The sequence below is a fragment of the Pristis pectinata genome, chromosome 14 (assembly GCF_009764475.1).
Source record: "Pristis pectinata isolate sPriPec2 chromosome 14, sPriPec2.1.pri, whole genome shotgun sequence".
Lineage (NCBI taxonomy): Eukaryota > Metazoa > Chordata > Chondrichthyes > Rhinopristiformes > Pristidae > Pristis > Pristis pectinata.
The window spans coordinates 3609968-3637608 of NC_067418.1; the positions used below are offsets into that span (position 1 = coordinate 3609968).

At 48.0% G+C, this 27641-nt stretch overlaps 1 protein-coding gene across 10 annotated transcripts in view; it reads right to left on the reverse strand.

Annotated features, from left to right (window-relative positions):
- LOC127577915 (liprin-beta-2-like) overlaps nucleotides 1-27641 on the reverse strand; it is a 285732-nt gene that overhangs the window by 11453 nt on the left and 246638 nt on the right. For 9 of the 10 annotated variants that reach the window (XM_052029589.1, XM_052029588.1, XM_052029584.1 and 6 more), the window contains 8 exons: nucleotides 26726-26876; nucleotides 20148-20259; nucleotides 17946-18034; nucleotides 15653-15775; nucleotides 13636-13761; nucleotides 11524-11712; nucleotides 10654-10833; nucleotides 2899-2964 (listed from right to left, as the gene is read on the reverse strand). In XM_052029589.1, coding sequence (XP_051885549.1) covers nucleotides 2899-2964; nucleotides 10654-10833; nucleotides 11524-11712; nucleotides 13636-13761; nucleotides 15653-15775; nucleotides 17946-18034; nucleotides 20148-20259; nucleotides 26726-26876 — 1036 coding nt within the window. The remainder of the gene's footprint in view (nucleotides 1-2898; nucleotides 2965-10653; nucleotides 10834-11523; nucleotides 11713-13635; nucleotides 13762-15652; nucleotides 15776-17945; nucleotides 18035-20147; nucleotides 20260-26725; nucleotides 26877-27641) is intronic. The other variant, XM_052029587.1, reaches the window with a different exon arrangement.

Below are 27641 nucleotides of genomic sequence, written 5' to 3' on the forward strand. Positions count from 1 at the left end.
GCTGCTCCATCCCAGAAGGATATGTACCTCAGTGAGATCTCCTCTCACTCTTCTGAACTCAAGTGTGCATCGGCCAATCGCTCTCAATCTCCTCATTCAGGGAAAATATTCCCATCCCAGGAATCAATCTACGGAATCTTCTCTGGTGGGTCTCCAAGGCCATAACTACGTATATGCATGAGGATCTTCGCAATGGATAAATTGAGGCAGATTGGGGCCAGTGGCTGAGCAATAGTCACTGAGCAACCAGCACCAGCCACCCAAACCCAATGATATTTGCCTCTCAGCTTCTGACGCCATTCCCACTTTCCCATCCCCTATCTTTGGGATGTGGGAGGAAGCCGGAGCACCAAGCAGTCACACAGAGAACGTGAAAGCTCAACCCCTTGTCACCTGGATCCCACTATCACCTGCCATCTCTTGTCGCACCCTTTGCCCCACCTCATTATACTGGGCTACCTCCCTCTATCTTTCAGTTCAGATGAAGGGTCTCGACCTGAAATGCTGACTGTCTGTTTCCTTTCACAGATGCTGCCTGACCCGCTGAGTTCCTCCTGTGTTTTGTGTGTTGCTCCAATTCCAGCATCTTGTGCCTCCAATGATATTTAGGCCTGAGCTTCCACTATCCACATCCAAACGCAAGAACACTGAGGCAATGAGACATAACCAGTACCTCCAGTGTAGTAACAGGGTTGTGAATGAGGGCCTCCAGGGAGGGCCAGGAAGGCACGGTGGCGTAGTTACAGTGCCAGTGGACCTGGGTTCAATTCCGGCCGCCGTCTGTAAGGAGTTTGTACGTTCTCTCCGTGTCTGTGTGGGTTTCCTCCGGGTGCTCCAGTTCCTCCCACATTCCAAAGACGTACGGGTTAGGAAGTTGTGGGCGTGCTATGTTGGCACCGGAAGCGCGGCGACACTTGCGGGCTGTCCCCAGAACACTCGACGCAAAAGATGCATTTCACTGTGTGTTTCGATGTACATGTGACTAATAAAGATATCTCATCTTAAAGGAAAGATTCTTGTAAGGGGGCCCTTTGGTCGGATACTAGAGAAATATACATTGAACTGAATGGAAGTGTAGAACTACATTTATAGAGTCAGACAGCATGAAGGTTGGCTCTTCAGCCCTGTGTCCATGCCTGACATTATCCTATCTGTACTAATCCCATTTACCAGCACTCGGTTATGGTGTTTTAAGTGCTCACTGAAATACTTCTTAAATGTGCAAGTGCCTGTCCCAACCAGTGTGTCCCAGATTTCAACCATCCTCTGAATGGTTAAAAAAATTCTTCCTTAAATCTGTAACTCCATCTACAAGTTTGCGGATGATACCACTGTAGTGGGCTGTATCGCAACTAACAATGTGTCGGAGTACAGGAAGGAGATAGAGAGCTTAGTGGAATGGTGTCATGACAACAACCTTTCCCTCAATGTCAGCTAAACAAAAGAGCTGGTCATTGACTTCAGGAAGGGGGTGGTGTACACGCACCCGTCTACATCAATGGTGCTGAGGTCAAGAGAGTTGAGAGCTTCAAGTTCCTAGGAGTGACATCACCAATAGCCTGCCTTGGTCCAACCACGTAGACACCACGGCCAAGAAAATGCACCAGCACCTCTACTTCCTCAGGAGGCTAAGAAATTCAGCCACGTCCCCATTGACCCTCACCGATTTTTATCAATACACCATAGAAAGCATCCTATTCGAATGCATCATGGCTTGGTATGGCGACTGCTCTGCTCAAGACTGTAAGAAACGACAGAGAGTTGTGGACACAGCTCAGTCCATCACAGAAACCAGCCTCCCCTCCCGCTGCCTCGGGTAAAGCAGCCAGCATAATCAAAGACCCCTCCCACCCCGGACATTCTCTCTTCTCCCCCGTCCCATTGGGCAGAAGACATAAAAGCCTGAAAGCACATACCACCAGGCTCAAGGACAGCTTCTATCCGCTGGTTATAAGACTATTGAATGGTTTACTAGTACCAATAAGATGGACTCATGACCTCACAACTTACCCTGTTATGCCCTTGCACCTTATTGTCTGCCTGCACTGCACTTTCTCTGTAACTGTAACACTTTATTCTGCATTCTGTTATTGTTTTCCCTTGTATAAGTCAATGCACTGTTGCAATGAAATGATCTGTATGGATGGCATGCAAAACAAGTTTTTCACTGTACTTTAGTACGTGACAATAATAAAGCAATTTACAAATTTTAAATCTCGTACATGTATTTAAGGTGAGGGGGGAAGTTTAAATGAGATGTGTGGGGCAAGTTTTTTTTTATACAGAGAGTGGTGGGTGCCTGGAACGCACTGCCGGGGGTGGTGGTGGTGGCAGGTGGTATTGGAGTGTTTAAGGGACTCTTAGATAGGCACATGGATGTGCAGAGATGTGCGGGAAAGAGGGATTAGATTCATTAGGATTCATTGGTTTAATTAGTTTGGCGCAACATCATGGGCCGAAGGGCTGTCCTGTTGTTGTTCTATGTACCCCTTACTTTAAACCTATGCTCTCCTGTTATGGATCCCTCTGCTAAGGGGAAAAGTTTCTCACTGTCGACCCTACCTATACCCCTCATAACTTTGTACAGCTCAGTCTGGTTGTCCCCCCTCTGCCTTCCAAGGAAGACAAAGTTTCTCCTCACAGCTGAAACACTCCATCCCAGGTCATGTCCTGGCGTATGTCCTCTGCGCTCTCTCCAGCGCCGGGTTTGACACCCTGACAAGCCACCTGGTGACGCACAACACGGCGGGTGTTAGAATTGTGTTAGGACTGTCACTCCGTGACATGGATGTTAGGCTCGATGCACTTTGAGTACATTTAGTCGTCTCCCATAGGGTGGGAATGACAGGCAGCACACACAAGCAATGAGGTAACTTTACTTGGACACGTCACCCTCACCGTGAGGTTGTTGATGCCTTCCGAGAATGCTCCAATCTGTTGGACTGTCCTTTGGGAATCTTCCACCTGTAAAACCACACCTGCATCAACATGGAATCATAATGGCAAACTCCAGCCTTGATTAAATGGGTTGGGGTAGGATTACAGTAAAAATGAGTGCTTGATGGTCAGCATGGACTCTGGGCCAAAGGGCATGTTTCTCTGCTGTATCTCCCCATGACTCATTCCCCCATCGACCTGTGAATGGAGGTTGGCAGAAACAGTTCTGTGAGGGGCGGGATATTGGTATTGATTTATTATTGTCACGTACTGAGGTACAGTGAAAAAATTGTCTTGCATACCGATCGTACAGGTCAATTCATTACACAGTGCAGTTACATTGAGTTAGTACAGAGTGCATTGATGTAGTACAGGTAAAAATAATAACAGTACAGAGTAAAGTGTCACAGCTACAGAGAAAGTGCAGTGCAATAAGGTGCAAGGTCACAACAAGGTAGATCGTGAGGTCATAGTCCATCTCATCGAATAAGGGAACCGTTCAATAGTCTTATCACAGTGGGGTAGAAGCTGTCCTTGAGCTTGGTGGTTCGTGCCCTCAGGCACCCGTATCTTCTGCTTGATGGAAGAGGAGAGAAGAGAGGATGACCCAGGTGGGGTGGCGGGAAACTTCAGCCAACTTTGACTCAATGTTCGGTTGACCAACGACTTGCGTCAGATTTAGTTACTGGCAAGAACAACTTTTGCAACTCAAAGCTTCAAGTCCAAGTGCACAAGGACATCAGGAATTAGAGTGGGCTATTCGGCCCCTTGAGTTAGCTCTACTATTCCACTGCGAATTCTCTTCATCCTGACATTGAATACATTAAATTGGTACAGAGAGTCCTCTCTTTTGTTGGGAGTTCGGCGAGTCTCTCTCTCTCAGTTCTCCTCCTGTTGTTTTGACAGCTCTTCAACAATGTTCTCACCAAGACAAGGTACACACAGCCAAGTGTCCACCTGCCAATTCTTTTTTCTTTATCTGTTTCCACCACTCTCTCTCTCTCTCTCTAAACTCCCCCCTCCCCCACCTGGTTCCACCTTCCCATCAGCCCCCTCCTCAGCGGCTCCACCGATCACCTCCCGGTCCCTGTCTCACCCCACCTCCTCAACCCTTTATACTGGCTCTCCACCCTCGACACTCTCAGTCCTGATGCAGGGTCTTGACCTGAAACGTTGACCATCTCTCTGCCTCCACAGATGCTGCCTGACCCGCTGAGTTCCTCCAGCAGTTTGGCTTTTTCGCTGTTGTTAAGGTTGCAGTTGATCGACCTCGCACTGTCCCTGTCCGACACTCTGCCAATTTTCCTCTGTTCTCTTGGTGTGCAACCGTCCATCATCCTGATGTGATTTTGACCAATGAAAGCCAATCAGTTCCTCTCATTTCAACCATCCAGAAAGATGCGACACCTTCCTCCTGCCCAGATTACCAATGGCTTGGTATGATACAGTGTAGAGATCTGTTCCTTATAGCTTTCTCTTTCTCAGATCTCAAGCCCACTTGACACCAAACTGTATGCACAATGCAATGGGAACTCAGCTGCCCTGAGTGCAAGACCCATTGGACAGAACATAGAACAGTACAGCACAGGAACAGGCCCTTCGGCCCACGATGTTGTGCCGAATTGGACAGGCAGGGTAGTGTAGCGGTCAGCGTAATGCTATTAAAGCGTCAGCGACCCGGGTTCAATTCCCACCACTGTCTGTAAGGAGTTTGTACGTTCTCCCCGTGTCTGCGTGGGTTTCCTCCGGGTGCTCCGGTTTCCTCCCACATTCCAAAGATGTACGGGTTAGGAAGTTGTGGGCATGCTATGTTGGTGCCGGAGCTGTTGGTGGCGACACTTGCGGGCTGCGCCCAGAACACTCTACGCAAAAGCTGCATTTCACTGTGTGTTTCGATGTACCTGTGACTAATAAAGATACCTTATCTTATACTACCTCAATGCACTGATGTGATGAAATGATCTGTATGGATGGCATGCAAAACAAAGTTTTTCACTGTACCTCAGTACATATAATAATAAACCAATTTACCTCGTCATGTCCCTTGCACGTCACATGTCTACCTGCACGGCATCTTCTCTTACTGTAACACTACAGTCTGCATTGTTCTTTTTTCCTTTTATACTACCTCGATGTACTTTTGTATGGAATGATCTGTCTGGATGGCACGGCACACAAAAGCTTTTCATCATATCTTGGTGCATGTGACGATAATAAACCAATTACCAATTAGTAGAAAATGGCGTTAGGGAAATTGGTGGTTGATAAACCCCCAGGGCCTGATCATCTGCGTTCCAGAGTACTTAGGGAATGGCTCCAGAAGTAATAGGTGAATTGCTTGCCAAGTTCTCAAGTTCCATAGACACTAGAACTGATCCAATGAATTAGATTACATTATAGCACAGTACAGGCCCTTCGGCCCACAATGTTGTGCCGACATCTTATCCTGCTCGAATATCTAACCCGTCCCTCCCACATAGCCCCCCATTTCTCTATCATTCATGTGTCTATCTAAGAGCCTCTTAAATGTCCCTAATGTATCTGCCCCCACAACCTCTGCCGGCAGTGCGTTCCACACACCCACCACTCTCTGTATAAAAAAACTTACCCCTGACATCTCCCTTATATCTTCCTCCACTCTCCTTAAAATGATGTCCCTTCGTGTTAGCCATTGTCACCCTGAGAAAAAGTCTCTGACTGTCCACTCGATCTATGCCTCCTATCATCTTGTACACCTCTATCAAGTCACCTCTCATCCTTACCACTACGTAGCCCCACTACATGAGACGGAAGGGAACTGTGGACTGATTAAATGCCCATTGACGTCCCATTCCAATGCAATTTCCACCTCTCCCCTTGCTTCAGGCTGTACTCGAACAGCAGCAACCTGAATCCAGTCCTTGAGGGATATCACAATTTTGAAGCAAGCCACAGATTCTCCCAGAATATTTTTCCCACTTAGGCTCTTAAAGAAAACAATACCAGTATAAACAGTGGGGTGTGATTAACAGATGAGCTGATGAACATGATTTCAACCCTAAAAGGCTGGGATATATAAGAAAAAAACTACACAGAATATCAAGGCATAGAAAGCTAAAGACCAAATGCAACTGGTGTGGATAAGTACAATGGTTGGCATGGATATAGAAACATAGAAAACTTGCAGCACAATACAGGCCCTTCGGCCCACAAAGCTGTGCCGAACATGTCCCTACCTTAGAAATTACTAGGCTTACCCACAGCCCTCTATTTTTCTCAGCTCCATGTACCTATCCAACAGTCTCTTAAAAGACCCTATCGCATCCGCCTCCACCACCGTTGCCGGCAGCCCATTCCACACATTCACCACTCTCTGAGTAAAAACTTACCCCTGACACCTCCTCTGTACCTACTCCCCAGCACCTTAAACCTGTGTCCTCTTGTGGCAACCATTTCAGCCCTGGGGAAAAGCCTCTGACTATCCACACGATCAATGCCTCTCATCATCTTATACACCTCTATCAGGTCACCCCTCATCCTCCGTCGCTCCAAGGAGAAAAGGCCGAGTTCACTCAACCTGCTTTCATAAGGCACGCTCCCCAATCCAGGCAACATCCTTGTAAATCTCCTCTGCACCCTTTCTATGGCTTTCACATCCTTCCCGTAGTGAGGTGACCGGAACTGAACACAGTACTCCAAGTGGGGTCTGACCAGGGTCCTATATAGCTGCAACATTACCTCTCGGCTCCTAAATTCAATTCCACGATTGATGAAGGACAATACACCGTATGCCTTCTTAACCAAAGAATCAACCTGTGCAGCTGCCAAAGGTTGGGCCAAAGGGACTGTTTCCGTTCTGTATGGGTCTATGACCCTATGCATCAAGCGAACAGCAGAGAAAAGGCCATTCAGCCCATGCTGGTGTTCATACTTGCTATCCCTCTCCATCTCATCCCATTCCTTCTGTTCTTACCGCATCTTACCACACAGGTAGCAACAGCCACTTCCCGGGGCTCAGTCTGCCTCCCATCCCCTATTCCTACCATAACTTCCCTCCACACACACACACACACACACAAATTCCACAGGAAATGAAACAGTGCCAGACTTACCAATAAAAATCTCTTTATTTGTCATTTTGTAAAAACAAAAATTAAAACATTTTTGTATATATTCTGTAACATTTGAGATTTCCCCACAGTGAATTTTTAAATAAGAAATATCTTTAAGAAACTATCCAGTGGTGTTGAATAAAGGATATAAACCCAATAGGAATATTTAAGTATTTAAGAATATCAATTTAGGAATTTGAGGTTAATTTTTTTTCATTTTTCTTTGAGAAAGTGAGGTTTATCAGAATTGATTTGCATCTTAAAAACTTAATTGAAAATTTTCAGTTATTTTCTCTGCCTTCCTGGGCTGGGTAACTGTATAAGAACATCAGAAATAGAAGCAAGACCCGGCCATTAAGCCCCTTGTTCCTGCTCCACTTCTCAATAAGATCCTAGCTGATCTTTTACCTCAGTGCCACTTTCTTGCATTAACCCCATGCTCCTTGGAAGGTAATATTTAAAAGATATCTGGAGAGGTATACGGATAGGAAAGGTTTAGAGGGATATGGGCCAAATGCAGGTAAGTGGGACTAGCTCAGTTAGGCAACTTGGTTGGCAATGGATGAGTTGGGCCGAAGGGCCTGTTTCCATGCTGTACCACTCTATGACTTGAGATTAAATCCATATTCTCCTTAATCACGTTTCCGATACACTTTGGGATTTATCGGACACCCACTTCCTAAACGTCAGGCCTTACACAACTGAGCAGGGCGAGGTAGTTAGTTGGAAATGCAAGTGTACGCAGGATTGCCACACCAAAGGTTTCATCGGCACTACTGGGGTATCCTAAATTCGGGTGCTACAAGGAGCTGGCTCAGTGAGTACATTTAAACCTTGGGGAATAAAGTTACTGGCATTTTAACCTTGGTGTGTAACCTGCCCCTTTTTCAGGGCTGCCAATAACCCACACACTAGTCATCACTTTCTCGGTGGCATGCAGGATGTGCACAGTGCAGTGGCTCAGCGGGTAGAGCTGCCACCTCACAGCTCCAGAGACCTGGGTTCAATCCTGACCTCCGGCCCTGTCTGTGTGTGGGGCCTGCGACCCTGTGGGTTTGCCTCCGGTTTACTCCCACATCCCAACGACATGTGGGTCAATTGGCCGCTGTAAGTTGCCCCCAGTGTAGGTCAGTGACAAAGGAATCAAAGGCAGGGTTGATGGGTGTGTGAGAGAGAAAGTTCAGGACAACAGCAGAGAAAGGGAAGGGAAATGGGACTGACGCTGAGAACCAGCATGGCTCGGTGGGCTGAATGGCCTCCTTCTATGCCAATCAATCCCCACGGAGAGGCAATGGTGTCAGGGTCAGCTCCTTTCTAACAGAAAGCAAATAAAACTGTAGATGCTGGAATCCAAAACAAAAGCAGAAAATGCTGGAAGGTCTCAGGCAGTCGGCAGCATCTGTGGGAGGGGAAACCAGTTAATGTTTTGGGTCAGGATTAGGAGCAGGAGCAGGGCATTTGGCCCCTTGTTCCTGCTCTACCTTTTAATAAGATCACGGCTGATCTTTGATCTCAGCCCCTGACCCAAAAAGTTGGCATTTTCTGTTTGGTTTCAGCTGCTTTCTAACCCCTCCTCACTTCTCAGAAGCCCATCCAGGGGCGAGGTTTCCAAACCAGCACCAGGTCTGGTGGGTAACCAATCACTGGACCACTTGGGGTTGGGTTCTGCTTCCTCCTCACCTTTCCCTAAACGTTAACCATCAGCTACTGGCAGAAGTAACTTTTCCAAGTCTACCCTTCCTCTCCACGGTTCCCCAGGAACCAGTGTGAATCCATTGGGAAAGGGACCTTTCCATCTCTCAGCCTTTCAGCCACAAGATTCTCCAAGCAATGAGGGATGGGGTTAACCTATATGAAGCCATGGAGCTAACAATGGGATAAGCTTCACTCTGGATGGAGCTCATTCATATTTAACCCTTGAACAGCCCGGAGCAGAACAAGCCTGGACTCTTGTGTGGAGGCCGATTTGCAGTTAACATTTTAGAACATCACAAAAGGTTATAAGTCTTTGGGACCCGAGACCTTGCATGAAGGTTAGATCTTTTAACCAGTGTGAGTGAGCCATCGAGGCTAAAATCATCCCAAATACACATCAGGAAAAATATTTCTGTTTTAAAAATCATGCATTAGGGACAGTGGTTTTACAGTAAAAAATGCCTCAGAGGATTTATGAACTGTTCTCCCAAAACACAGCTTTCTGTGTTGGAATATCCTGTGTGGATTTTACACGTTAAATTGGATCATACCTTCATCAGGAGGGATGGAAAGGAAAATGATAAAACAGGGCAGTGATAAGACTACAATTCTGTAACTGTGACAGACTACAATTCTGTAACTGTGACTACAATTCTGTAACTCATGGATAAGCCAATGTTTTCAGTGGCAGAGAGACAGGGACTTCTCTTCTCTCTGAGTACAATCTTGTTCCACCCTCAGTATTCATTAGTGTAATCTCAATTTAATTTTGGAGAACGCTATTGGCAGTTTGGGAATTAAAAACAGAAAATGCTGGAGATTCTCAGAACGTCAGTTTGCATCTGTGGAGAGAGAAAGAGTGAGTGGTTGAGAAGAGATGTCATCTCCACTTCTCTCTCCACAGATGCTGCCTGACCTGCTGAGTACTCACTGCCTTTACTTCTGACATCCAGCTTCCGTGAATTTTGGCAATTTTTAAAAACAATGTGTGAAGAATCTTGGATTAAGCGAAGGTTACAAGTGGGGAGAAGATTTGGCAGTCTAAGCAAAGAAAACCTGTGTGAATCTAGCACCCGACTTTGGATATTTCTTTGTCCTAATACTAGCTAGGGATGGTGAGTGGGGTCAGAGGAGAAGGGCGGGGGTGTTCACGGATGTTGCCTTGTTAGCAGGCATGGGAGGATCCCACAACTGTGCTGACTGCAACTTCTCACGATGCCTCCTGTTGCTTCCGAGCCTCATCAGAATTTCCCACCTCCAAGATGGAAACCAACGCGCCAGACTTATGAGAAGTCTGGTGGGAATTCTCTTGCCCTTCCCACCCTCGGGTAAGCATCAGCACGGTGGGAGCGGGGGCCAGAAACCTCTGCGGAAAGTTGAGGTGGAAACGACCCCTGTTCCATTGGACCTACTTCACCCCCAGTGACCCAAGCAGCAACCCAACACAACTTCATCTCTGAATTATAAATATAAAATATATCCCATTGCACATGAATAGAACACTTTACACCGACTTCAATGGCCTAAAATTACACCGTACAAAAGTCGTTAACCCAGCTCTTCCCCCTGAAAAATATATCCTGCTTAATCTATACAAAAATTGCTTTGGTTTCATAGACACACACACACACACACACACACACAGGGAGAGGTGCGTACACACAGAGGCACCCGTGTTTGTGCACACTTGCATGCAGACTTCTCTGAAGTTGAAGTTAATGAAGACTTTTTGCTTGCTGGTGAGAGGTGTTGTTACATTTACCTGCCGATCACTGCCATCACAGTGCGATGGTTAAATTGTTATTTGGCCTGACTTGCCGGAACGATGGCTCCCAGGCTGTGTTAGTGTGTTACAGCCCGACGCTAGAGGGCCAAGCTTTGTCATTTCACAGCCAGACTTCGGGTGGCATCAGCATTCCAGGCTCCTCACCTGGCTCAGTCTGCTCAAGTCCTTGTCCACTACGGCCTTCCTTGGTCTGGAGCCAATGTTGTTCCTCTGGGAGCCGTTGGCTGCCGGCTGGATCGAGTCCATCGGGCAAATGTAGTCATTGCTTCCGTCAACCTTCTTCTTCCTCAGATTCCCAAAGTGTGAGAAACTGAGTCTCTTTGGCTGGACAGAGAGAGAGAGAAAACTACAGTTAGAGAGAGAGCGAGAGAGAGAGAGAGAACTACAGTTAGAGAAAGAGAGTGAGAGAGCGAGAAAACTACAGTTAGAGCAAGAGAGAGAGTGAGAGAGAGAGAGAACTACAGTTAGAGCGAGAGATAGAGACACACACAGACTGAGACATGTGGGCTGAGGGAGAGACTCAGAGAGGGGCATGGAGAGAGAGAGAGAGAGAGAGAGAGAGAGAGAGAGAGAAATCACAGTTAGAGTGAAAGAAAGAGGCAGGGGAGAGGGGAAGAGAGAGAGAGAGACAAAAAGAGAAACACATGGGGTGAGAGAGAGAGGGGGGGCATGGACTGAGAGAAAAAATCACAGTTGTGAAAAAAAGAGGCAGGAGAGACAGGGAAGGAGAGAGAGAGAGAGAGAGAGAGAGAGAGAGAGAGAGAGAGAGAGAGAGAGAGAGAGAGAGACACACACATGGGGCGAGAAAGAGAGAGACAGAAAGAGAAAGACATGGACAGAGAAAAATAATCACAGAAAGAAAGAGGCAGAGAGAGAGAGAGAGACACACACACACACACAGTGAGACACATGGGGTGAGAGAGAGAGAGACAGAGAGAGATACAGAGAAAGAGAGAGAGAGAGAGAAAGAGAGACAGACAGACAGAGACAGAGAGAGAGTTTGACGGTACCTACCCTCACTTTTGCTGTGGTGTTAAGGGGCATGTAGTTACTGGACTCTATTAACTCCCTCTTCTCCTGTTGAGCTTCGGGACCAATCAACAGGTTGAAGTGTGTGGTCAGGTGCCGTCGAAGTAAGGTCTTCTGAGGGGGGATGTTGAGGAGCAAAGCCAACGTTTCAGAGTTAAATCGCGGTTCCAATATCTACATCGAGACAAGGAGTTGTTACTGGATGGACATCCTTGGACCGGCAGGGTGGGAGGAAATGATACCGGGGAGAACTTTGGTGATCCTAGATTCTAATTTCCTCCATGGAACATAGAACAGTACAGCACAGGAACAGGCCCTTTGGCCCACCGTGTCTGTGCTGATCATGGTCAATTTAAACTGATCCCATCTGCCTGCACATGATCCGTATCCCTATATTCTCTGCCTGTTCATGTGTCTGTCTGAATGTCCCTTAAATGTTGCTACTGTATCTGTGTCCACTACCTCCCCTGGCAGTGTGTTCCAGGCACCCACCACTCTCTGTGTAAAAAAAACTTATCTCGTCAACCTTCTTTAAACTTTCCCCCTCTCACCTTAAACTTACACCCTCTAGTATTTGACATTTCCACCCTGGGAAAAAGTCTCTGATTGTCCACTCTGTCTGTGCCTCTCATAATTTTATAAACCTCTATCAGGTCTCCCCTCAGCCCCTGACGCTCCAGAGAAAACAACCCAAGTTTGTCCAACCTTATAGCTCATACTCTTCAATCCAGGCAGCATCCTGGTGAACCTCTTCTGCACCCTCACCAAAGCCTTCACGTTGATCCTGTCACGGGGCGACCAGAACTGCACATTGTACTCCAGATGTGGGCTAAGCAATTTTTATACAGCTGCAACATGACTTCCTGGCATTTATATTCAACACCCCGACCAATGAAGGCAAGCATGCCGTACGCCTTCTTCACCACCCTGGTATTGGTATCTACTTGTGTTGCCACTTTCAGTGAGCTGTGAACTTGCAGCCCAGGATCCCCTTGTACATCCATGTGTACACCTCCCAATCTCTGGAACCATCCAGCCTTACAACCTTTGGAGAGAGCTGCCTCAAATTCTTTCCTCTTTGAACTTCATCGCTCTCCCGCTGGCAGCGGTGGCTTCAGCTCTGGAAATTCTTCACTAAAATTCTTCACCTTATTTGAAAATGCTCCTTAAAACCCATCTCTCACCAACTTAAATATTGATGCCAAATTTTGATAACTGAGCTGTGAAGCAGATGGGGACGTTTTGCACATGACAGAAGTATGATAAACACCCAGGTAGTTGTTACTCTAAATGAGTACATGGCCACAAAGAACACTGGCCAGGAGTCATCTTGTAGCAAGTAGGAAGTCATAGAGTAAAACAGCATGGGAACAGGCCCTTTGGCCCATCAAGTCTGTGCTGACCATCAATCACCCACTTACTCTAATCCCATTTTTTATTCTCCCCACGTTCCCATCACCTCCCCCCAGATTCTACTGCCCACCTCTACACTAGGGGCACACATCGGCTAATTAAACTACCAACCCGCAGGTCTTTGGGATGCCGGAGGAAACCGGAGCAGTCGGGGGAAACCCACGCGGTCACGGGGACAGCACCGGCAGTCAGGATCGCATCTGTGTCACTGGAGGTGTGAGGCAGTGGCTGTACCCGCTGCACCGTGTTGCCTCAGTTGTTTCACAGAACAGTATAGCACAGGAACAGGCCCTTCGGCCCACAATGTTGTGCCAAACTAATTAAACAAGTAATTAAAGACCTAACTAAACTAATCCCTTCTGTCTACACAATGTCCGTATCCCTCCATTCTCTGCACATTCATGTAAACAACTCTATCGTATCTGCCTCCACCACCACCCCTGGGAGCACATTCCAGGCACCCACCATGCTCTGTGTAAAAAAACTTGCCCCGCACATCTCCTTCGAACTTGCCCCCCCTCACCTTAAATGCATGCCCTCGAGTATTAAACATTTAGATCCTGGGAAAAAGATACCGGCTGTCTACTCTGCCTATGCCTCTCACAATCTGATAAACCTCTATCAGGTCTCCACTCAGCCTCTGAAGCTCCAGTCGTTTCTGTGCAAGAGAACCGATGCACTTACAACGAGGCCACCGTGGACTCCACTCCCTCGGAGGTTTGGCGCGTACTCCGCGAGATCGACCGACCTCAGCCACTCCATCACACGATGGTTGGACCACTGCACGACATCAGATGGACTTGTGTGATTCTAGGCACAGACAAAAGGAAGGCAAAATGATCTGAAGCGTTTTACAAAAGGAATAGAAATTCTTCTCAAAATACACCTGAGAATTCCAAGATTTTCTTCCTTTTATTGAATTGCTTTTTTTTTAAATTTAATTTTTTTTTGTCCCTCTTGATTAAGCAAAGAGGATTAAGGGAGGAGACGCGGGAGACGGCAGCCGCTGGAATCTGGAGCAACACACAATCTGCTGGAGGAACTCAGCGGGTCGAGCAGCATCTGTGGGGGCAGGAGAATGGTCGACATTTCGGGTCGAAACCCTGTGTAAGGGGGGAGATGGCCAGTAGAAAGCGGTGAGGGGGGAGGGGGGAGGCAGGGGCTGGGGTGAGTGAAAGGTGAACCCAGGCGAGGAGGGGTTGACGGGCAGATGGAGCCAGGTGGGGGAGGCTGGGAGGTGATAGGTGAAGGCGAAGGGCTGGGAACCTGATAAGGAAGGTGATGAGTGGATCCAGATAAGGGAGGGATGGTGGGAAGAGGGGAACGGTAGGGGGCAGGGGATAGGGGACCTGGAACATCAACCGTCCATCTCCCTCCACAGATGCTGCCTGACCCGCTGAGTTCCCTCCAGCGTCTTGCGTGTTGCTCCAGGTTCCAGCATCTCGTGTCTCCTGGTTAATCCTTAACTGCCCACTGAAATAGTCCAATCAGCCACTCAACGCAAGGGCAATAAATATCCCGAGCCAGTGATGTTTATTTCCATAGAAATAATAAACACTGAAAGACTTTACTGTGTTAGTTGAGGGATTAAGTTTGACCAGGACATCGGTGAGAACTCATCTGCTCTTCCTAATGTGCTACCAGATTCTTTCATCAGCAGAAGGGTCGAGTGCCTTCTACTTCCTCAGGAGGCTAAAGAAATTTGGCATGTCCCCTTTGACCCTCACCAATTTTTATCGATGCACCATAGACAGTATCCTATCTGGATGCATCACCGCTTGGTATGGCAACTGCTCTGCCCGGGACCGCAAGAAACTGCAGAGAGTTGTGGACACAGCTCAGCACGTCACGGAAACCTGCCTCCCCTCCATGGACTCTGTCTACACTTCCTGCTGCCTCGGTAAAGCAGCCAGCATAATCAAAAACCCCACCCACGCCGGACATTCTCTCTTCTCCCCCCTCCCATTGGGCAGAAGATACAAAAGCCTGAAAGCACGTACCACCAGGCTCAAGGACAGAGTCTATCCCGCTGTTATAAGACTATTGAACAGTCTCCTTGTAATGATAAGAAGGTCTCTTGTCCTCACAATCTACCTCATTATGACCTTGCACCTTATGGTCTGCCTGCACTGCACTTTCTCTGTTACTGTAACACTTTATTCTGCATTCTGTTATTGTTTTCCCTTGTACTGCCTCAATGCACTGATGTGATGAAATGATCTGTATGGATGGCTTACAAAACAAAGTTTTTCATTGTACCTCGGTACATGTGACAATAATAAACTAATTTAAACTTTAAAGCAAAGATAATTGGTGAAAGAACCTGGAGTGGTGGAGAAACTTTATTACACAGAGGTGGTTGGGATCTGGAAATGCACTGGATTCAAATGGAAATGGAAATACCAGGGGCAGGTACTTAAAATGGTGCTGGAATAACGTACTAAAGGAATAAACGTCAAAGGCAGATAGAAGGCAGTGAAGTGGGACTGGATGTATTTCTCTTCCATAGGGTTGGGATGGATTTGACTGGCCAAGTGGCCTCTTTCTATGCTGTACCATCCTGTGATTGTTCTATTACACTGGGAAGGCCATCTTCTCAACGCTCCAACACACTGCGTCACAACAAACCATCCAAGGGGAAAATTCAGCCTGGGGTCCTTCAGTTGTGCATCGACATCCAACGGAAGCCCCCCCTCCGTACCTCATCAGAAGGTCTTCGCCGCAGGCAGTTGGGGTGAAACTTGTTGGCGTGGAGCACGTGAATGGCACACTTAATGCTCAAGTGATGCAGTTGACTGGTAACCTTCAGGAACAGGAGGTCATTCTGCAAAAGAATGAGAGAGCCCTTCCATCACTGTCCCCTGTTACCTACACATACAACATGGAACAGTACACCACAGGAACAGACCCTACAGTGTCTGCACTGACTATAATGCCAAGTTAAACTAATCCCATCTCTCTGCACATGGTCCATATCCCTCCATTCCCTGCCCGTTCACGCGTCCATCTAAATGCCTCTTAAAAGCTGTTTTCTTGTCTGCACCACCTCCCCTGGCAGAGTGCTCCAGACACCCACCACTCTCTGTGTAAAAAAAAAACATCCTCCACATTTCCTTGAAACTTTCACCTTAAACCTATGCCCTCTAGCATTTTACATTTCCAGCCTGGGCAAAAGCCCTAGGCCTGGAGACAGGCACTGAGTCACAGTGGACCAAGGTAGGAGGCAGTTATAGAGACATCATAAGGAGAAGCAAGGTCCTTGTACTAAATCACAAATCAGCTGTTGTCTGGGTCCAGCACTGGGTATGGAGAGTGCAATGGCCAGGACTAACAATCCAGACACAAGAGTTCAAATCACAGGAGTGCTTAATAGTTTGGAGTTTGGGAAAAACAGCAATAAGTTTTTTCCATCTGGATAACTACTGGGTCCTCTGGTTCAATAATGTCTCAGGAGTGGACACCTATTAACCTGGTCTGGCCTATATTGACTCTCAAGTATCCTCTGAATCAGCCCAGCAAACCACTCAGATCTGACGAATAAACGCTGGCTCACAGGGCAATCCCAATCCTCCCACTAATTACCCCTGTAACCCATTCTCCCCACTTTCCCACCAATCCCACCTGGATTCTACCCCTCACCCACACACTGGGGAACAATTTACAGCGGCCAATTAACCCACCAACCCCCAAATCATTGGGATGTGGGAGGAAACCGGAGCACCCCCGAGGGGGGGGGGGAACCCACGCGGTCACAGGGAGAAGGTGCACACAGACAGCACCCGAGGTCGGGATTGAACCTGGGTCGCTGGAGCTGTAAGGCAGCGGCTCTACCAGCTGCACATCTGTGCAGTTAAGAGGTTCACAGGAATATTTCTAGAAATAATGGGCTTTGGTTGGGAAGAGTGGTTCAGGGAGTTTTAACAGAATTGTACAACCTCCACATGGGAAGTCGATGGAACATGAGATAGACAATAGACAATAGGAGCAGAAGTAGACCATTCGGCCCTTCGAGTCTGCACCGCCATTTTGAGATCATGGCTGATCCTCAACAATCAATATCCTGTTCCTGCCTTGTCCCCATATCCCTTGATTCCCTTATCTATAAGAAACCTATCTAGCTCCTTCTTGAAAGTGCCCAGAGAATTGGCCTCCACTGCCCTCTGAGATCACACTTCTGTCACGGAAGTGTAGTAACCATGCGATGGAGATTTCAGATTCCTAAAAGTAAGAAAGAACTGAGGTAGGATAAGGTATGGTGAGAACACTTTGACACATTGAACTGTGATCTGGGCCGCACTATCCGAAAGGTCATGGAAGCAGATTCAACAGGAACTTCCCAAATGGAATTAGATGTTTGAAAAGGGAATAAAACACACCTTGGGTTTGCCCACCCTCCCCTGATGTCATAAGGAGTCCAAGGATGTTCCTCAGGAGTATTCGCACACATGACCTGCCGCTGACTCACAGTTGGAGACATCAAGTCCGACAGTTTGGCTTGAAGGAGAGGATGACACAGTTGATGCTTCACAGCTCCAGTGATCCAGGTTCAATCCTGACCTCAGGCGCTGTCTGTGTGGAGTTTGCACGTCCTCTCTGTGACTGCGTGGGTTTCCCCCAGGTGCTCCGGTTCCCCCCCCCCCCCCACATCCCAAAGATGTGCGGGTTGGTGGGTTAATTGGCCCCTGTAAATTGCCCCTAGTGTGTTGGTGAGTGAATCTGGGGGGAGTTGATGAGAACGTGAGGGTAACAAAAGAAATGGGACGAACAGAGGATTAGTGTAAATGGGGGGTTGATGGTCAGCACGGACTCGATGGGCCTGTTTCTGTGCTGTATCTCACAATGATTTGAAGACAGCAGTTGCTTTGAATCACCTTTCACACACCACAAGGTGATTGTATGACACTAGACAGCTCTACCTTGCTCAAGATTTCAAACATTCATTCCCAGAGTTTACGGTCAGATTATCAGAGCAGTTTCTGACCCAGTGAACTCACCACGGTGAGGTACTGCAGCACTCGGCCATCCACCCTGGCCTCAGTGAACTGGTCCTTGTACTGAGGCAAGCCGATGTCATCCAGCCAACCTGAGAGCGACACAACGTGGAGACAAGAGAGGTGAACACAAGCAACAGCGACCGGACAACTTACTGCTGCCTACTTTTTACAGATGCACCCTAGAAACCATCCTATCCAGATCCATCACCGCTTGGTACGGCAACTGCTCTGCCCGGGACCACAAGAAACTGCAGAGAGTTGTGGACACAACTCAGCACATCACGGAAACCAGCCTCCCCTCCATGGACTCTGTCTATACTTCCCACTGCTCTCCCCCAATGGTTCCCATCTTCACCTTCCTTCCTTATCAGATTCCGGTACTGGTGGTCTTTGTGTCCCCAATTATCATCCTTCTACCTCCACCCTCCCCCCCCCCCCACCCCACCTCCTCTCTTTTGCTTTGTCCGTCTCTACCCATCACCTACCTGCCTCTTGTCTCCCAACTCCACCCCTCCCCCTCCTGGTTTGACCAGCCCGTCATCCTTCACCCCTCCTCAGTCTACCTATCACCTACCGGCCCCCGACTCACCCCTCCCCCTCTCCTCTTTATACCATAAGATACGTGCAGAATTAGGCCATTTGGCCCACCGAGTCTGCTCCGCCATTCGATCATGGCTGATTTACTTTTCCCTCTCAACCCCATTCTCCTGCCTTCTCCCTGTAACCTTCGACGCCCTTACTAATCAAGAATCTATCAACCTCCACTTTAAGTGCACCCAATGACTTGGCCTCCACAGCCGTCTGTGGCAATGAATTCCACAGATTCACCACCCTCTGGCTGAAGAAATTCCTCCTCATCTCAGTTCTAAAGGGATGTCCTTCTATTCTGTGGCCGTGCCCTCTGGTCCTAGACTCTCCCACTACTGGAAACATCCTCTCCACGTCCACTCTATCCAGGCCTTTCAGTGTTCAGTAGGTTTCAATGAGATCCCCCCTCATCCTTTGAAACTCCACTCAGGCCCAGAGCCATCAAACGCTCATGCGTTAACCCTTTCACCCCCAGGATCATTCTTGTAAACCTCCTCTGGACCCTCTCCAACACCAGCACATCCTTCCTTAGGTACGGGGCCCAAAACCTCTCACAATTATAACTGCTCAGAAAATACCAGCCATCTCCCCTCTCAGTCCTGACGCAGGGTCTTGGTCCGAAACGTCGACAATTCCTTCCCCCACCACCTCCCCCTACAGATGCCATTCAACCCGCTGAGTTCCTCCAGTGGATTGTTTGTTCCTTCAAATCAGTCTCAGCTCTCCCATGCTGAGACCCAGGAGGGTGCACACATCTGGTTTATACCAAACTCAGCATCATCACCAGCCGTTTGATGGCTGCACAGCAGCCGCTCCTCATCTCAAGCTCTGGTCCAAGGGTGGCACGGACACTGGTTGAACAGGAGATGGGGGATGTAACACCAGCAGCTCACAGGGTGAAGTTCAGACTTGTAAATGAAGCAACCGTACACACATGTTGGGGAGGCTGCACGTGGAGTACTGTGTACAGTTTTGGTCACACCGTTATAGGAAAGATGTGGTTAAACTGGAAAGAGTGCAGAGAAGATTTACGAGGATGTTGCAGGGACTAGAGGGCCTGAGTTATAGGGAGAGGTTGGCCAGGCTGGGTCTTTATTCCTTGGAACGTAGGAGAATGAGGGGTGACCTTATAGAAATATTTAAAATTATGAGAGGCATAGATAAGGTGGACGGTAACAGTCTTTTCCCTAGGGGAGTCCAAAACTAGGGGGCATAGGTTTAGGGTGAGTGGGGAAAGATTTAAAAGGGACCTGAGGGACAAGGTTTTCATGCAGAGGGTGGTGAGTGTATGGAACGAGCTGCCAGAGGAAGTGGGTGAGGCAGGTACAATAGCATCATTTAAGAAGCACTTGGATAGGTACAGGGAGGGGTGGGGCTGGGAGGGATATGGGCCAAACGCAGGAAATTGGGACTTGCTGGGTGGGCACCGTGGTCGGCATAGACTGGTTGGGCCGAAGGTCCTGTATCCGTGCTGCTTTGCTCTATGACTCTGTGACATGACCCCGGGTTTAATTCAGCTGTAAAAATTTGCAGCATTTATTTCTCAAATGAGTGGGAAACTCAACCCTGTGAACTGCGACCGAACCTTGCCCCCCATGTGTGGACCACACTCACGTGTTACCCAGATGTGGCTGAGCTTCCCTGGGCCGTCAATCTGCCCGCTCTCCACTGCCTTCTGTAGCACCTGGATCTTCTTCCTGTGTAGTGGGTGTTTGATTCCAAGCTCCTGTGTCCAAAATTATCGTGAGAGAGAGAAAAAACAGTCAAAAAAGACCATAAGACAAAGCAGTATTAAAGCTATTCGGCCCATTGAGTCTGCTCTGTCATTCAATCCTGGCTGATTTTTTTTTCTCTGTTGGTATTGGTTTATTATTGTCACTTGTACCGAGGTACAGTGAAAAACTTGTCTTGCAAACCGATCGTACAGGTCAGTTCATTACACAGTGCAGTTACATTGGGTTAGTACAGAGTGCATTGATGATGTACAGGTAAAAACAATAACAGTACAGAGTAAAGTGTTACAGCTACAGAGAAAGTGCAGTGCAATAAGGTGCAAGGTCACAACAAGGTAGATCATGAGGTCATAGTCCATCTCATTGTATAAGGGAACCGTTCAATAGTCTTATCACAGTGGGATAGAAGCTGTCCTTAAGTCTGGTGGTACGTGCCCTCAGGCTCCTGTATCTTCTGCCCAATGGGAGGGGGGAGAAGAGAGAATGTCCTGGGTGGGTGGGGTCTTCGATTATGCTGGCTGCTTCAACAAGACAGCGAGAGGTAAAGACAGAATTCTCCATTCTCCCGCCTTAACCCCCTTACCAATCAAGAACCTATCAACCTCTGCCGTAAATATACACAATGACTTGGCCTCCACAGCACTCCGTGGTAACGAATTCCACAGATTCACCACCCCCTGGCTGCAAGGAAAGAATGCGTCTTTCCACTGCACCTTAACCTGTCCCAGAGCTCTTCACAGCTCACAAGCTCCCTCGTCTCGGTTCCCTCACATTTCTGACAAGTTCCTTACGGAGGGAAATCTGCAAGGAGCAAGACAAAGGCAGACAATATTGGGATAAATGAACCAGGAGAGGTCAGTGGAGTAACCTGCCGCTGACTCAGACGGGAGAACTGATAGAGAAGGGAGGCAGACAGTTAGAGACGCATGTCTGAGTAGCACAGAATGTGCATTTGAGTGAACCTGACTGGTTGCATCACGGTCTGGGACGGCAATTGAATGCGCAGGAACATAAGAAACCGCAGAGAGTAGTGGACTCTGCCCAATACATCACAGGCACATCCCTCCCCACCATCGGGAGTATCTACAGGAGGCGCTGCCTCAAGAAGGCAACATCCACCATCAAAGATCCCCACCATCCGGGCCATGCCATCTTCTCGCAGCTCCCATCGGGCAGGAGGTACAGAAGCCTGAAGTCCCACACCACCAGGTTCAGGAACAGCTACTTCCTTTTAACCATTCGGTTCTTGAACCAACCTGCACAACCCCGATCACTACCTCAGTACAGCAACACTGGGACCACTTTGATCACTTTGTACTAAAATGGACTTTGTTTTTGTTCTAATTGTGTTCTTTCTTGTAAAAGTTGCGTATAATTTACCTCTAATTCATGTTTTTCTTGTGAATGTTGTGAATGACTCTATGTGCCTGTGATGCTGCTGCAGGTAAGTTTTTCATTGCACCTGTGCACACATGGACTTGTGCAGATGGCAATAAAAGTCACCTTTGACTGGACACATCATCTTGATGCATGTTGACCTTCATTGTGACGGGGCTGGAGTTCAGGAGGGGGGAGGTTTTGTTACGGTTGTACAGGGCCACGCCTGGAGTGCTGAGTGAAGCTTTGGTCCCCTTACCTTGGAAAGGATGGAGAAACTTTGGAGGCAGTGCAAAGGAGATTCACTAGGCTAGTTCCTGGGCTGAGACGGTTGTCCCATCAATGGAGGCTGGAGATGTTGGGTCTGTGTTCCTTGGAGTTTAGAGGAGTGAGAGGTGACCTCATTCAAACATGTAAGAGGAGGTTTCACAGGGTGGATGTTGAGAAGGAGAGGAAAGGTTTAGAGGGATATGGGCCAAGCACAGGCAAATGGGACTAGTGGAGACAGGCATCTCAGTCGGCATGGACAAGTTGGGCCAAAGGGCCTGTTTCTGAGCTGTAGGCTGGAAATGGACAGGAAGGGTTTAGAGGGATATGGGCCAAATGCAGGCAAATGGGACTGGCTTAGATAAGGCTGGAAATGGACAGGAAGGGTTTAGAGGGATATGGGCCAAATGCAGGCAAATGGGACTGGCTTAGATGGGCATCTTGGATGAGTTGGGCCGAAGGGCCTGTTTCCGTGCTGTATCACTGTATGTACCTATGAAGAGCATTGTGTTGGAATGTGGTGAAACATGGCTCCAGGGGCAGCACAACGGTAGAGCCACTGCCTCACAGCTCCAGCGACCCCGGTTCAATCCTGACCTCGGCTCCTATCTGTGTGGAGTTTGCATGTTCTCCCTGTGACTGCGTGGGTTTCCCCCCGGGTGCCCCGGTTTCCTCCCACATGCAGGTTGAAGGCTGATTGGCTGCTGTAAATTGCCCCGGGTGTGTGGGTGAGGGGTAACAATCTGGGGGGTGTTGATGGGAATTTGGGGAGAATTAAGTGGGATTTGTGTAGGAGTAGAGCAAGAATGGATGGTGGATGGTTGGCACGGAGTTGATGGGCTGAAGGGTGTGTTTCCCTGCTGATTCTATCTGACACTGAGCAGCTGAAATTAAGAGCTGCCTGACCCTTCGTACCTTCACACTCTGCTCCTGTCCCAAGCTCAATCACCTGCTGATTGTCACCCCTTGACCATCTGCCATCCATCCCACTACCCCTGGTGGCCGTCCCAACAGAGTCCTGGGCTCTGGAATTTCCTTCTTAAACCCTCCACTCCCTCTCCAGCAACACACTGAAATGTAAAGTTCTTTAAATCACAATAGCTAGATTTTCACTAAAATATACCTTTAACATTGGAAAACATCTGACCTCACAATCTACCTCGTTATGACCCTTGCATCTTATTGCCTGCCTGCACTGCACTTTCTCTGTAACTGTAACACTATATTCTGCACTCTGTTATTGTTTTACCTTGTATTACCTCAATGCACTGTTGTAGCAGAGTAGTGTAGCAGTTAGTGTAATGCTATTACAGCGCCAGTAACCCAGGTTCAATTCCGGCCACTGTCTGTAAGGAGTTTGTACGTTCTCCCCGTGTCTGTGTGGGTTTCCTCCAGGTGCTCCGGTTTCCTCCCACATTCCAAAGATGTACGAGTTAGGAAGTTATGGGCGTGCTACGTTGGAGCCAGAAGCGTGGCGACACTTGTGCGCTGCCCCCCAGAACACTCTACGCCAAAGATGCATTTCACTGTGTGTTTCGATGTACATGTGACTAATAAAGAGATCTCATCTCTTAATGAGTTGATCTGTATGACTGGTATGCAAGGCAAGTTTTTCACTGTACCTCGGTACATGTGACAATAATAAACCAATTTTCCAATTTTATGGCCCCAGGCACCTCATACAAACATTATTGCAATGAACTTGATGACATGGTGCAGGAGATAGCAAGGACACAAAGCTGGGTAAAGGAAGATTCAAGGTGCTTTCAACAGGAGACACACACAGGGCCAAATGTGGGAAAATGGGATTAACTTGGTCGGAATGGACCAGTTGGGCCGAAGGGCCTGTTTCCATGCTGAATGGTGTGGAGTTAGGTAAGGGGGAAATACAAAGGGATCTAGGAGTCCTTGTTCATCAGTCACTGAAGTGAATGAGAAAGTGCAGTGGACAGTGATGAAGGCTAATGGAATGTTGGCCTGTATTACAAGGGGAATTGAGTACAAAAGCAAAGAGATCCTTTTGCATTTGTACAGGGCCCTGGTGAGACCACTGCTGGAGTATTGTGTACAGTTTTGGTCTCCAGGGTTAAGGAAGGATATCCTGGCTATAGAGGGCGTGCAGCGTAGGTTTACGAGGTTAATTCCGGGGATGTCGGGACTGTCTTATGCTGAAAGGTTGGAGAGACTGGGATTGTACACGCTGGAATTGAGAAGATTGAGAGGGGATCTGATTGAAACATACAGGATTATTAAGGGATTGGACAAGATAGAGACAGGAAATATGTTCCAGATGTTGGGGAAGTCCAGGACCAGGGGGCATGATTTAAGAATAAGGGCTAGGCCATTTAGGACAGAGGGGAGGAAAAACTTCTCCCAGAGGGTTGTGAATTTGTGGAATGCACTGCCTCAGAGGGCAGCGGAGGCCAATTCTCTGGGCACTTTCAAGAAGGAGCTAGATAGGTTTCTTATAGATAGGGGAATCAAGGGATATGGGGACAAGGCAGGAACAGGATATTGATTGTTGAGGATCAGCCATGATCTCAAAATGGCGGTGCAGACTCGAAGGGCCGAATGGTCTACTTCTGCTCCTTTTGTCTATTGTCTATAACTCTAGGACTTTCTGCCGGGGACCGGGAGCATCGGGGAGGTGATTCAGGCATGTGAAGGCATGGCTGCTACTGGTGGAGCGATTGAACCATGGGGGTGGTCACCAGACCAAAATCAGAGCAGCAAGGAGATTGCAGAAGTTTGTGGAGCTGTGAGAGGTTACAGAGATTGGAAGGGCTGAGACTAGGTAGCTAGGAAACGAGGTTGGGAATTTAAAATTGAGCTGTTGTTTAACTAGGGAACTTTACATAGAACAGAGAACAGTACAGCACAGGAATAGGCCCTTCGGCCCACAATGTCTGCACTGAACACGATGCCAAATTAAATTAAATCTCTTCTGCCTGCACAAGATCCGTATCCCTCCATTCCCTGCATATTCATGCTTCTATTTAACAGCCTCTTAAACACCTCTATCGTATCTGCCACCACCACCACCCCTGGCAGCCAGTTCCAGGCACCCACCACTCTCTGTGTAAAAAAAACTTGCCCCGCACATCTCCTTTAAACTTCCCCCCCTCACCTCAAATACATGCCCTCTATTACTTGATATTTCTACCCTGGGAAAAAGACTATTGTCTACCCTATCTCTGCCTCTCATAATTTTATAAACTTCTATCAGGTCTCCCCTCAGCTTCTGACGCTCCAGATAAAACAAACTAAGTTTGTCCAACCTCTCCTTTATGGCTCATGCCCTCTAATCCAGGCAGCATCCTACTGAACCTCTTCTGCACCCTCTCCAAAGCCTCCACATCCTTCCTGTAATAGGGCGACCGGAATTACACACAACACTCCAAGTGCAGCCTAACCGAAGTTTTATACAGTTGTAACATGACGTGTTTACAGATCAGAGGGTGATCGACAAACAATCTGATGGGCGTTAGTATACAGGCAGCAGGGTTTTGGATGACCTTTAGGGTAGACCATAAAGACATTAGATATAGGAGCAGAATTAGACCATTTGGTCCATCGAGTCTGTTCCACCATTCAATTATCGCTGATTTTTTCAACCCCATTCTCTCATCTTCTCCCCATAATCCTTAACCCCCTCACCAATGAAGAACTTGTCAACCTCTGCCTTAAATACACCCAATAACTTGGCCTCCACAGCCCTCAGTGGCAACAAATCCCACAGATTCACCACCCTCTGGCTGAAGAAATTCCTCCTCATCTCAGTTCTAAAGGGACGTCCCTTTATTCTGAAGCTGTGCCTTGGATTCTAGACTCTGCCACTGATAGAAACATCTTCTCCACGTCCACTCTATCCAGGCCTTTCAATGTTCGGTGGAGTATGGACACTGGAACAAGGAAAGGCCAGGGGTTCAGTCAAAGGCACGGATGACGGCTTCGGCAACAGAGGAATTGAGGTAGAGGAGGGAATGTTAGAGATGAAAATCCTTGTTCTTATCGACGGTGAGGATCTGACAACTGAAGCTCACCTTGCAGTCAGATACAACAACAATGTTGGGACCAGGCTGGTTTATCCTCGGACAGATTCCAGGGAGTGGGACTGAATCAGTGGCCGGGGAACTGAAGACAATGGCTTTGGTCACCCCTATATCTGGTTGGAGGAACTTCTGCTCTCCAGGGCTGGACGCAGAACAAGCAGTCCGACAACTTGGGGAGGTTGGACGGATCAAGAGAGGTGGGAGTGAGTGGGAGTGGTAGAGTCCTGCAGCACGGAAACAGGCCCATCGGCCCAACTGGTCCATGCTGACCAAGGTTCCCATCTAAGCTGGTCCCACTTGCCTGTGTTTGGCCCACATCCCTCTAAACCTTTCATATCTACGAGTGTATCCTATCTCCCACTGGGGACAAAGCATCCATTTATTCCTGATGCTGATTCCATGTTGTCGAGTGAGATTTGTTGAGGTAAACCAAAGATTCTAGTCCTTAACCGTCCCATCCGGAGTCACTCATGAGTGCTCCCACCATCTCAGTCCAATGTTCCACCTGGAGAACAGAGGTCTACGTGACTGCCATCTGGAACAACAGGAGGTTTCAACGCTGAGTTGAATAGATTTACGTTGAGGAAAGTTACTGAGATAAACGGAGCTGTAGTATGAAGGGAAGACCAGAGGAGGTTGAACAACATGAATGATCATTTACCTGAAGCAGAACATCCAATGCCAACCACACTGACAGAGACTACACTGTGCAACAAGGTCTGTGTTTCTTCCGTTGACCTCGTTCAGTGGGATGACATCTTACCTTCTCCAGCTCCTGCGGCGTTGCTGCTAATAGTGTCTGTCCAGAGCTGACCCACTGCCTGGCCAAAGCCACGTACTGACTAAGGCCAGAGTCCTCGAGCCAAGCGCACACTTGGTCAGTTGTCCACTGATGGAAAGGCGTGCTGGGATCTCTGAAAAACAACACCAATGGAAGCTTTAATTATGGAACAGTCACTGTTCCTTTGTCACGGAACATTCCACAAAGAAACAGACCCGTAGCATTTTCTCCATTTCATCTTGGTCTAATCCCACTCCCAACCCTGAACCCTTCAGCGTAACGTTATTACAGCGCCAGCGACCCGGGTTCAACTCCGGCCACTGTCTGTGAGGAGCTTGTACGTTCTCTCTGTGTCTGCGTGGGTTTCCTCCGGGTGCTCCGGTTTCCTCCCACATTCCAGAGACGTACGGGTTAGGGAGTTGTGGGCGTGCTATGTTGGCGTCGTAACCCTTTGATTCCACTTGCACTGATCATCATCATTAGCCAACTATACGGTACCTTACTGAAGGGTTTTTGAACATCTCAATATATCACATCTACTACATCACCCTGGTCCACCATTTTTGTTATTTCTTCAAAGAATTCAGTACAGTTGGTCAAGTATGAGCTTTCTTAGTGAAATTGGGATGCATTATTCTTTATTGCATTTATTTTTTAAATGTTTTTCTCATACACTATTGACGTGACATATAACACAGATGTCAGTATTGCCGTCTCACAGCTACGAGGTCTGGTCCTGACCTCGGGTGCTCTGGTTTCCGCCCATGTTCCAAGGATGTACTGGAGGGTTAGTGGGCCACTGTGAATTTCCCCTTAGTGTGGGTAAGTGGTAAAAAGAATCAAAGGGGAGGTTGATGGGCTAAGGGGAAATTGCAGCGCCACAAACAGAGGAATGGAA